Raw genomic sequence first — 11060 nt, forward strand, 5'->3', positions numbered from 1 at the left:
AAGTGTTCTTATCCACAATATTCTTCTTTTATGGGGTATGGGAGGGGAGACGTAATAGCAGTCTCCAATAGAGGGAGCCTTAGGTTCCTCAAAGGAAAGAAAATATAACAAAAAATGTGTAATATATAGAGAAATTTTGAAATAGTGTCTATATTTGCAGCCATCCATTTCTTCAGTGCTTACTGTGTACAGAACTGTCTTCAGTTCCTATAAAGGAATATATAGAAAACAGGGGGGTGTAAATAGTTCAAAGTTGGTCCAGTAGCTTGGTTGGATAAGATCCTGTTAGCTTAGGAAAACAGGCAAAAGCCAGGTCTCCAATCCAAGACCCACTACCACCTGCCGCAGTGAACTAGCATGCAGGGTACTTTGGAACTATCTGGAAGAAAACTTGGAGAGCTGTTGGTCAAACTATGTAATAGATGAGATGCTCAAGTTTTTACTAATGAGGTTACTAATGATTTTTCTGGTTTTAAAATTGCCATGGGGGGGGGAATTCCCTGGCGGTCAAGTGGTTAGGACTCTGCGCTTTCACTGCCGAGGGCCTGGGTTCATTCCCTGGTCGGGGAACTAAGATCCTGCAAGCTGTGTGGTGAAAAAGAAAAAAAAAGCTGCCATGGGAAGAAAAGTACATTGAAAGTTCAGGTTGCTAACTTTTGGCTATTATAAATTAGAAATCACTAAATGAGGTAGTTTACCTAACAACGCAAATTTTTGAGGGAGAAGTTGCTGTGAATCTCTTTAATGTATGGGAAGAGATGTGGGATAAAAGCTAACTTGGAGATCTCATCAATCTATCAAGGCTTCAAGTTCTGCCAGAGAACTCTTGATATGTGGCTGGAGGGGATATAACCTCTAGAAGGCAATTTGTTAGTATCTATCAAACTGCACATATCCTTTGACTTCACAATTTCATTTCTATAAATTTATCTTACAAATATACTCACACAATGCAAAACAACACATGTAGAAAGTTATTCATTGCTGCACTGTGATAGCAAAAGTTTAAAAACAAACTAAATGTTCAACAATAGGGAACTGATTATAATACATCATTAATGTATACTATGCAGCTATAAAAAAAAGCAAGGAAGCTCTTTATGCACTAATATTTAATGATTTTCAAAATATATTTTTAATCTTAAAATGAAAGTAGTATGTTATGCTATAATTTGTGTAAAATGTAATGGTGATGAATAAAATATATATTTCTGTTTATTGTATCTATTCTTAAATATGCACAAAACCTTGGAAAACTACAGAAAAAACTGATAACTGATTGTGGGAAAGTTATTACCTATTTTTTAAAAGAAGATCCACTGGTTCAAAGCAAAAGCTTTACCTTCTATGGTCTCTCTCCACTTAAACTGACCAGCATTCTTTTTGTTCTTCCCATTCCCTCCTATTGTATTAGTAAGACTCTTACTAGGTTGCAAGAAAGGCACAAGCCCAAGTAATCTCACGATGGTGGCTGTCAATGAGGAAGCAATCATACTGGCTGACTTGCAGAGAAATAAGAACAAGGCATTGCAGAGAACAATGAGATAGAGAAAAAAAAAATCCCTCTTCTTGATCATGTTCTATCTTCCAGATTCTGGTACCCTTTAAGGCCCAAACTATACTTCCTACTTTTGGAATCCGTTATAGATATCCCGTAACTTTAAAATAAATTTCCCCCTTTTCTGTTTCAGGTAAACTGAATACGTACTTCCTTTTACTGGGCAGTCTTGAGCTAATACTAATGCTAAAATTATTGAACACTCACTATACATCACATACCCTACTAGGCATGTTACATATGTTTAATTCTCAAAATTCAGATTATCCTCATTTCACACCATAAGGGTTCTCAGACCCAGAAAGACCAAGTAACTTGTCCAAGGTCACACATTTAGGCAGAGCCAGAATTTAATCCAGGCAATCTGACTCCAGTGCTCAGGTTGGTAGTTGCCCTCAATTAGGTAGTTTATACACTTCCTATAGACACAAAGTAAACTTGTAGTCCAATGGCAGATGATCTCAACCCAAATAAAAGATTTCCTAATGGTCTAATTTCAGGTATCAAAGAACCGAATCAAATGATGAAAATATCGTGAGGCATATTTTTTGAGTGGGGCCTTTATGAGCCCTTCCAACTTTGAAAGAGTTAAATCTGGTTCAATGAACGAACAACAGCTATACCTAAAGTCAACCAGTCAATCTGAAGAAAGGCTAAAATTCAATACAATTTTATTAGAAGCTTGAAATCGCCTGTTACTATTTATATTACAATTTCCTAGTGTCTGTGAAATTCTAATTGGAGAATTCACACAGGACCCAGCCAGGATTAAACCATGGATTTTAAAAAGACACAAATAACCTAAAATGGTCACCTCTCCCTGCAGAACAATGGGTTAGAGGATCCAGAAACAGACCCAAATATATTAGGGAATACAATAAAGGTGGCAATTCAAATCAGTAGGGAAAAGATGGCTTATTCAACAAATGATGCCAAGACAACTAGTTAGGTATCTGGAGATTGACCTCAGTTTAGTCACCAAAATAAATTCCAACAGAATAAAAATTTAAATATAAAAACTGAAACCAGGGGTGAATTATTTTTTAAATATTGGAATTTACAAAAAGCCTTCAAAGCATAAGATCCAGAAGTACAGAAAGAAAGAGTGATAAGTTTGACTACATAAATTTAAATGACAAACTGGGGGAAAATGTTTGCAACATAACTGACAAAAGGGCTGATTTCCTTAATACATAAAGTTCAAATAGATTAATAAAAGTGATCAACAGCTCAATAACAAATGGTAAAAAACATGAAAGGCTATTTTCAGGGGAAAAAAGAAATAAAACATATAAATATAAGGAAAAAACTTGTAATTAAAGAAAGTTTAAAACAAGGATACACCATGTTTCACCTACAGCTTAAGAAGCAATACAGTGTAATGGTTAAAACTGATCACTCTAGAGTCAGAATACTTGGGATTAAATCCTGGTTCTACTCCTTACTGTGCATGCCCCAGTTTCCTAGGCTGGGGTTCTTGTGAGAACCAAATGAGAAAATATAATAAAAAGCAATTAGGACTGTGCCTGGCATATAGTAACTACATTAGTTTTTATTATTATATTGACAAAAACAGGAAAAACATTGGTAAGGGAGTGGAGAACGAAGCCCTCTCATACACTGTTGGCAGATGTATAAACTGGTACAATGTCTTTAAGTGGCAAATTTGACATTGTCTACTAATGTTTAAATTCATAAACTCTTTGACTTTACACTTCACTTTTAGAAATTTATCCCACTAATCACATATGTTCCTAAAGATATATATATTTCTCTATATATATCTTTATGTTCATAAAGATATATATGTAGATATAGATTTTCATTGCAGCAATGTATGTAACAGCAAAAGACTGGAAATAACCTAAATGGTCATCCAAATGAGACTAAATAAATGCATGATGGTACACCCTAAAATGAAATAATATACTATCATGAAAAAAAAAAAATCCCCAAGATAGTCAAAAAAGCAAATCACGGGCCTCCCTGGTGGCGCAGTGGTTGAGAGTCCGCCTGCCGATGCAGGGGATACGGGTTCGTGCCCCGGTCTGGGAGGATCCCATATGCCGCGGAGCGGCTGGGCCCGTGAGCCATGGCCGCTGGGCCTGCGCATCCGGAGCCTGTGCTCCGCAACGGGAGAGGCCACAACAGTGAGAGGCCCGCGTACCACAAAAAAAAAAAAAAAAAAAAAAAAAAAAAAAAAAAAAGCAAATCACAAAACAGTGTGAACGGCTTGCTCCCATTAATCTTAGAATGTATAGAGTATTTCTGGAAGGAGACACAAGAAAATAATAACAGTAGTTGCCTCTGAGGAGCAAGACTGGGAGTTGAAGTCAAATGGAGATTTGCTTTTCATTAAATACCTTTCCGTAAAAGTGAAATTTTTTTCCCATGTACACTTTTTTCAATTAAACAAAAACTAGTTAATTAAAAAAAATAAGATTGAAGCCATCATATAACATCATATCTCTATCAGAAAAGCATACCAGCTAAAGACAGAAGTTCCAAGAGAAATGATGCTTGCTTAAATATCACTGTGGCTTTAGGAACCAAAATGTTATCACTCTAGAGAGTAATGAGAACCACAGGGACTAAGCACATGAGTCCCCTTTCCAGACCTCACATAAGCACATCTGTTAACTGCCAGAGTCTGTAAAACAAAAGCTGTTTTTACCTCCATCTCTAGAAGTGTAGGAGTGTTCTTGTACTTGGTGTGTTGGTTGGGATGAGGACTTTGGAAGAAGGAAGGGAGAAGGGATTGACAATCATCCGTTAAAATGCTCTCCTGGCTCTCAATGAGCTATTTCTTTGGACAACTTATTTCTTAGTTTTTTCCTTTCATTTTAATACCTTATGTATAAACTTTATAATTCAGAAAACACAATTCCACTTTCTGATAATACCATTTTAGATTAGTCTCAGAGAGGTATCCTAGTCCAACAAATATTAGGTTTGTGTCAAAGCACCACCACTTAATTTTCTAAATCTGATGCTTTCCACACTACAGCTTTCTTTCATCATCCCTGCTCAATCTCCTGGCACCAGCTCCTGATTTCACCTCATCCCAGCCAACATCAAGCACCTTTGTTTATAGGCTCTGTGATTTCTAGAGAGTGATGGAAGAGACAGGAGTCATTTAAGGACTAAGGATATGTTTTTCTTTCTGGGGACAAATCTGAATCAGCTGCTTTTAAAAACATCATTCCTGGATTTCCCTAGTGGTGCAGTGGTTAAGAATCCACCTGCTAATGCAGAGGACACGGGTTCGAGCCCTGGTCTGGGAAGATCCCACATGCCGCAGAGCAACTAAGCTCATGCGCCACAACTACTGAGCCTGTGCTCTAAGAGAGCCCATGAGCCACAACTACTAAATCCCACACGCCTAGAGCCCGTGCTCTGCAACAAGAGAAGCCATCACAGTGAGAAGCCCGCGCACTGCAACGAAGAGTAGCCCCCGCTCGCCGCAACTAGAGAAAGCCCGCACGCAGCAACAAAGACCCAACGCAGCCAAAAATAAATTAATTAATTTTTTAAATAAATAAATAAATAAATAAAACCATCATTCTTTTGTTATTCCGAGAAAATGAAGTAGTGGACCCTGTAAACAGGGTCTTGGCAGTACTGAGTACCTACCATGGTATGACATTATCTAGATACTTTATTCACCTCGCCTCATTTATGCTGTAATTGTTCTATTATTTCCACAATACAAATGATTATAGAAATTCAGTGAAGGGACGTCAGTTGTTTAATGCCATACAGCTCCTATGTTCCTGTGTTGAGTAAGGACTCAAACCCCCAGTGTCTGGCTCTAAAGTCTACGGTACATTACACCACACTGCCCAATGAACACAGCTCTTGGGGCTCCATGGTTTGTTATGGTGGTTAAAGACCCCAGTCAAAGACAACCTGGAAGTTCTTAAGCAGGGGAAGTTATGCTAGAAAAAAGTCTGGGCCACTATTCAACCAATTTTCTCACATTTATTTACTCTGTCCCTCACATCTCTAAGATGAAAATGAACCTAAGTTTCAGGGGAAAAGATTGGGGGCAGTGTCAGCCAAGAAAGTGATTAACAAGAAGGAAAAGGCAGCCCCTGCTAATTGAGAGGTAGTCGAGATGGTCTGCCTTCTTGCAGTTGCCAGGCAACACAGGTAAACAGAGGAAGTGGCAGGATCATGGCCACTAACTACAGTGCCAACCAAGTAAGTACTCTTTTCCATTTCTTTAACGTTTAATTTTGCCTTCCTGATTCCACCTTTGGTCTGACCCCTCCCGTAGGATTCTGATGACTGAATATATAGCTGAGAGTGGGGTGAGATAGTATTTTTTTACCTCCTCAGCTCCTCCTCAGGGGAGGGAGAGCCCAAGGACAAATAATAGGTATCTCTGGGTTAAGTTTGTAGGCCCTAACCCAGAGGTCAGCAAACTTTTTCTGAAAAGGGCCAGAGAGTAAATATTTTAGGCTTTGTGGGTCAAGTGACAAAATCAGAGATATTATATAGGTATGAGAGAAAACACTTTTCCATAAAATTTTGACAAAATTCAAAATACAATAACTGAGTGCAATTTTTTGTAATATTAATGAAAAGCATGAAATTCTTATAGGATGAGAAAATATTTCACTTAATTGGGGTACAAAGTTAGTGTTCCCCTTTATCAAATCAAGTGCAAATGTTCATCTATAAAAACGATTCTTAGCTTTCTCAGGCCATCCCAAAACAGACAGGAGGATGGATTTGGCCCAGGCCAGAGTTTGCTGACCGCTGGTCTAGACCAGCACTGCAATAAGAAGATAATGTGAGTCACAAATGTAACTAAATTTTCTAGTAGCTACGTGAAAAAAATTAAAAAGAAATAAAATTAATTTTAATAATATAATTTAGCCCAGTTACGTCCAAAATATTATTTCCAACACTTAATCAATATTTTAAGTTATAATCAGATGTTTCATTCATTTTTGTACTAAGTCTTCAAAATCCATTGTATTTTATATAGTTGACCCTTGAACAAGGCAGGGATTAGGGTACAGATCCCCACACAGTTGAAAATCTACATATAACTTTACAGTCGGCCCTCCATAACCAGGGTTCCACATCCACAGATTCAACCAACTATTGATCATGTAGTACTGTAATACATATTTATTGAAAAGTACGTATTTATTTATTTATTGTAAGTTAACCTGCACAGTTCAAACCCATGTTGTTCAAGGGTCAACTGTACTTACAAAGCACCTCAATTTGGACTAGTCACATTTCCAACGCTCAATAGCCACATGTGGCTAGTGGCTCCATGTTGGACAGCACACAGATGAAACAAATCACATCCTCTCTAAAGTGAGTTAAAGCTTACTTAGCATGGTTGTTCATGCCTTCGGTCTTCAAATCTAAAGAGCTGTGCCTAGCTATCATTTCCTGGGCTTGGGGCGTTTGAGTCTCATAGGCATTCTCATCTTTTTCTCCACAGTATGAAAAAGCTTTCTCACCCAAGTATCTGCAGAACTGGTCTCTCCCCAAGCGAACAAAAGAGGTATTCCACGTTCAGCACACCACAATGCGTTTCTGGTTCTTCACGTCACACTCTATGTATTTCACTGGTACCTAACTTCTTTCAGCCTTCTTTGAATTCCCATATCCTCCTCTCCTTCAGTCCTTAATTCAAGCCCTTCAGATACTTTCTTCCACTTTTCCAGTCCATGTTCACAAGCACTTCTCTCCCCACCTCTACCCCAGAGGATTTCTTCCCATGAAGGCTACACTCAGATTATCGCCAATGATCGTGGTCATCTGTTGCCTTCAGTGCCCCATTCCAAGGTGAGATACTCATCTCCATTCTCTGCTTGAAAGGTAAAGAACTGAGGCACAGAACTGGAGGAACAGAGCAGGGAGACTTGCAATCTCCTGCAGCTACTATTTGGAAAATTAAAGTGCAATCTAATTCACATTGTAACTCGAGTGCCCCCAAACTTCCAGCCAGCTTATCCAACAGAACAGGGTTGTGTTTAACACCCAGAATTCCTTAAGCGGATGAATGATCTGTATAAAATGAACACCTTCAGGTGATAACATTTATGCAGTGGGTACACTGCCAAACTTAACCTAAGGATGTGGAATTTAATTTAAGAGATAAGCGGATAAGAAAATTAGGGTAGCCTAAATGAGAGAGGGGGAAAAGGAAGAGTGGGGAAATTATGCTTTCATTCTTGTTTCATGACGATGCATTCCCAAAGGTAAAGGATGGAAATAAGACAAACGGCCCACCAATAGGTCAGTTACTGGGCGTGAGAAGCCCTGTTGAGGAATCTCATTTTTCCTTTCAGGCAAGTCCTTGGGGTTCCTTCATGGGCACCTGGCAAATGCCTCTGAAGGTACCTCCTGCTCGGGTGACCCTGACCTCCCGTACAGCTGCTGGTGCTGCCTCCCTTACCAAATGGATACAGAAAAATCCTGATTTACTCAAGGCCTCCAATGGGCTACATCCTGAAATCTTAGGCAAGGTATCTGTTCCTCCCATCTAACCTCAGTCCTGTTGTCTTCACTTCTTTTCAACCTCAAAAATGCCTAATGTTATACTACCACAATCCCAGCAGGGGGAACCTCTAACCAATTCTGTCTTACCCTATCTAGTCCTTAAACAACCTCTGCGGCCTGAAGGGATAAGCTAAGGGCATCTTATCCACACCCTCCCACTCACACCCCCTCCACACAGTACAAAATGAGCTGATCTCAAGGGGAAGTTAACAGTATCAAATTTAACTCTTCTTATTTGAAACCTGACCTTTTGTTCATGGAATGGGGAGAAAGGGATCTAGAATTCTGAGATGGATTGGGAATGATCTAGGCCTAACCTGAAACGTAACTGTCTCTTCTATTCCACCCCTGACAGCCCCATGATCCAGATAGTCAGAAGAAACTTGGGAAGTCTATCACAAAGACTGTACAGCAAGCACCAAGTCCAACCATAATCCCAAGCTCCCCAGCGTCAAATCTCAATTCCCCAGATCAACTCCAAAGCTCACACCCCTCTGAAGGTCACACTCCAGGTCCCCAAAGCCCACCCAACTCTCCAAAGAGTCCACCTGGAAGCCCATGTATGCTAGAACACTGTGCAGGTCCTAATTTAGCTGAGGTCCAGAAATGCAAACCTGGAACTCCATAAGGGACTAAGGGACCACACTGAGAAAACCTGTCTAGAGATTGAGTGATGTAAGCAAGACCCCCCAGTCAGGGAAATTATGGATGGGAATAAAGGCAAATTTGGAAAATAAACATTGTTTGTTGAATCTTTTACTGATTTGGATTTTTCCCTCCTGCTATGTTTGCCTCTTTTAACCCATAACTAGGAGAAGGGTTGGAGGAAATAGAGCAGGGAAAAAAAAGAACATGACAGTGGCTTGGGGGCAGAACACATTTTTACAAGGATTGAGTCATTTCCAGAAATGACCAACCAGGAGGAAGTTGGTCTGAATCACAGCAAAAGAAACCTCAAATATCCAGTCTGTCACCCCTACTCGCTCACTTTTCATCCTGAGCATGAACTACAACTTCAAAGTCAGAAGTACAATCATTTAGAGTAGAGTGTGTGTATGTGCATTTGGAGAAGGTGGGGAAGAAAAGGTACAGGAAGCCAGAGTAGAAGATACAATCCTTGTCTAACACTTCATTATCTGATGACAGAACACACAGGGACAACAAACTAGAAAGAGTTATAAAAGCAAAATTCAAGCAAAAATACAAATATAATTTGAAAACTGAAGATAAAGAAGTGATTAGGGACTTCCCTGGTGGTGCAGCGGATAAGACTCCGCACTCCCAATGCAGGGGACACGGGTTTGATCCCTGGTCAGGGAACTAAGATCTCACATTGCAATGCCGCATGCCACACAGCGCAGGCAAAAAAAAAAAAAAAAGAAGTGATTAGAAGACAGAGAAGAGAAATAAAGGGAGACAACAAGTAGAAATTTAGGACAGAATAACATACATGATGACCACACTGCCACTCCCCCCACCCCAATCACGTGAATGATAAGAAGCCACCAAAAAAGTCCCGTATCTATTTCCCAGCCTCCAATTTCTGTTTATCATTATCCCCATTCTGCATCTTCCTGGAACTGGCGGTTAAATTTAATGCCCTTGCCAAACCTTTCCCAGTTCCAGTGCCCAATTGTTCCCTCATGAACACGTATGCCTAACTCCAAGGACAAGTACAGAGGACATATGTATATGCTGGAGGAAGGCTACAAAGACTTCCCAGGTCCAGTGTAGCAAAAAGGGAGAAGTGATCATCACTTAAAGCCAAAGACTACTTGGGAGCTGGGATGAAGACTCTTGAGGCAACTAAGTAAGGTCTTCCTCTCCAACTGACACCAATTACAGCCACTGTTACTTCTCTCCAACCCACAGCTTTAACTGGTTGGCTAAAAACTCAGAGTGACAGACAAGATAGATCTGTCACCCCAGAGTTTCCAAAGACTATCAAAACAGCACTCCTGTCAAGGCAGTTAGGGACCAAAAAGCCTGGCCTACATGGATTATAAAAAGTAGCATGTTTTCCCATTAAACTATAAATGTTTGCCAGGTTTCCAACAATCTCTCCTTTCTTACCTCTACTCTCCTTTCTCCCCAAATGGACATACTTAGTTCATATTCATAGTCCCTTGGCTGTCCCCTCCATTGTTCCACTGGATCATAATTTGCTGAACTGTACCTTAAGGCTTATAATAATCAGTTCTCAGTGGGATTTTGGAGCCTGTAATAACCAAAAAGCTCTCCACATGCTTAACTTCCTCTCTCTTGCTCCCTCCTTCTCTGAGGTTCCAGCAAGATGTTAAATCCCTGGCTACTTGCATTTGATTCCCCGACAATTTTTCCAGTGGTCACTTGTAGGACAAACTGTTCCCCTCCTGAGAAAGGTCAGATTGGGGGATGTAATCGCCTGAGACCAGAGGGAGGGGGAGGAAACTGGCTCCTCCCCAACCACCATTGTCTTGGTTTCTCAAGATATCAAGGAGAGTCAAAGACAATATAATAATTTTAATTCTGTTTCAGAAAAAGCTGTCACATGAATTTGGATTAGAAAACATGACAATAAGAGGCTTGGTTTTTCTGGAAATGCAAGGAAGAGAAATAATCCTCAATAGGTTCAATGACAGTTTTCTGGATCTTCCTCTTGCATCAAAAGCTATATATCTTCTTCTCCCCAAAGCATGTGCTCCAAGAGCCAACTTACTCTCTTCATCTCCCTCTAGCCAGGACAGGCTAATTCCCCTCCACCCCCACCCCTCTTCTCTCAGTCACACTGTGTGGGTGTTAAAGACCCTGGGCTGACCAATTAACAGAATTGTCCTTTAAGCCAGCAACCCACAGGCAGTGGCAACCCAAGCCCCACTCCCAGTCCCCATGGCAGAGGCCACAGAGTGGCATTGTTTCCACTGTCTTAGGAAGAAGAAGCCAAAAGCTGACCCTCAGCACAAATCAAGGCCTAATATGGAGAGAGAATGAG

At 40.2% G+C, this 11060-nt stretch overlaps 1 protein-coding gene across 2 annotated transcripts; it reads left to right on the forward strand.

Moving 5' to 3' along the window:
• The first annotated feature begins 3765 nt into the window (after window positions 1–3765).
• CFAP126 (cilia and flagella associated protein 126) lies at window positions 3766–8718 on the forward strand. Of its 2 annotated transcripts, XM_081225718.1 has the most exons (5): window positions 3766–5761; window positions 7026–7088; window positions 7292–7372; window positions 7879–8055; window positions 8445–8718. In XM_081225718.1, exons 1-5 carry the CDS (start codon window positions 5735–5737, stop codon window positions 8715–8717), a joined length of 621 nt encoding a protein of 206 aa, XP_081081844.1. In that variant the 5' UTR covers window positions 3766–5734; the 3' UTR covers window position 8718. The 2 variants fall into 2 exon arrangements, with proteins under 2 accessions (XP_081081844.1, XP_081081843.1); XM_081225717.1 differs by having other exon boundaries at window positions 3766–7155.
• The last annotated feature ends 2342 nt before the right edge of the window (window positions 8719–11060 follow it).

Source organism: Mesoplodon bidens (assembly GCF_964165515.1).
Source record: "Mesoplodon bidens genome assembly, chromosome: 2".
In the NCBI taxonomy this organism is placed as follows: domain Eukaryota; kingdom Metazoa; phylum Chordata; class Mammalia; order Artiodactyla; family Ziphiidae; genus Mesoplodon; species Mesoplodon bidens.

Coding starts and splice junctions, on each gene's coding strand:
- CFAP126 (XM_081225717.1), top strand. CDS start 7,027: ATGAAAAAGCTTTCTCACCCAAGTATCTGCAGAACTGGTCTCTCCCCA. Junction 7,156..7,291: donor ACACTCTATGTATTTCACTG/GTACCTAACTTC, acceptor CCTCTACCCCAG/AGGATTTCTTCCCATGAAGG. Junction 8,056..8,444: donor ATCCTGAAATCTTAGGCAAG/GTATCTGTTCCT, acceptor CACCCCTGACAG/CCCCATGATCCAGATAGTCA.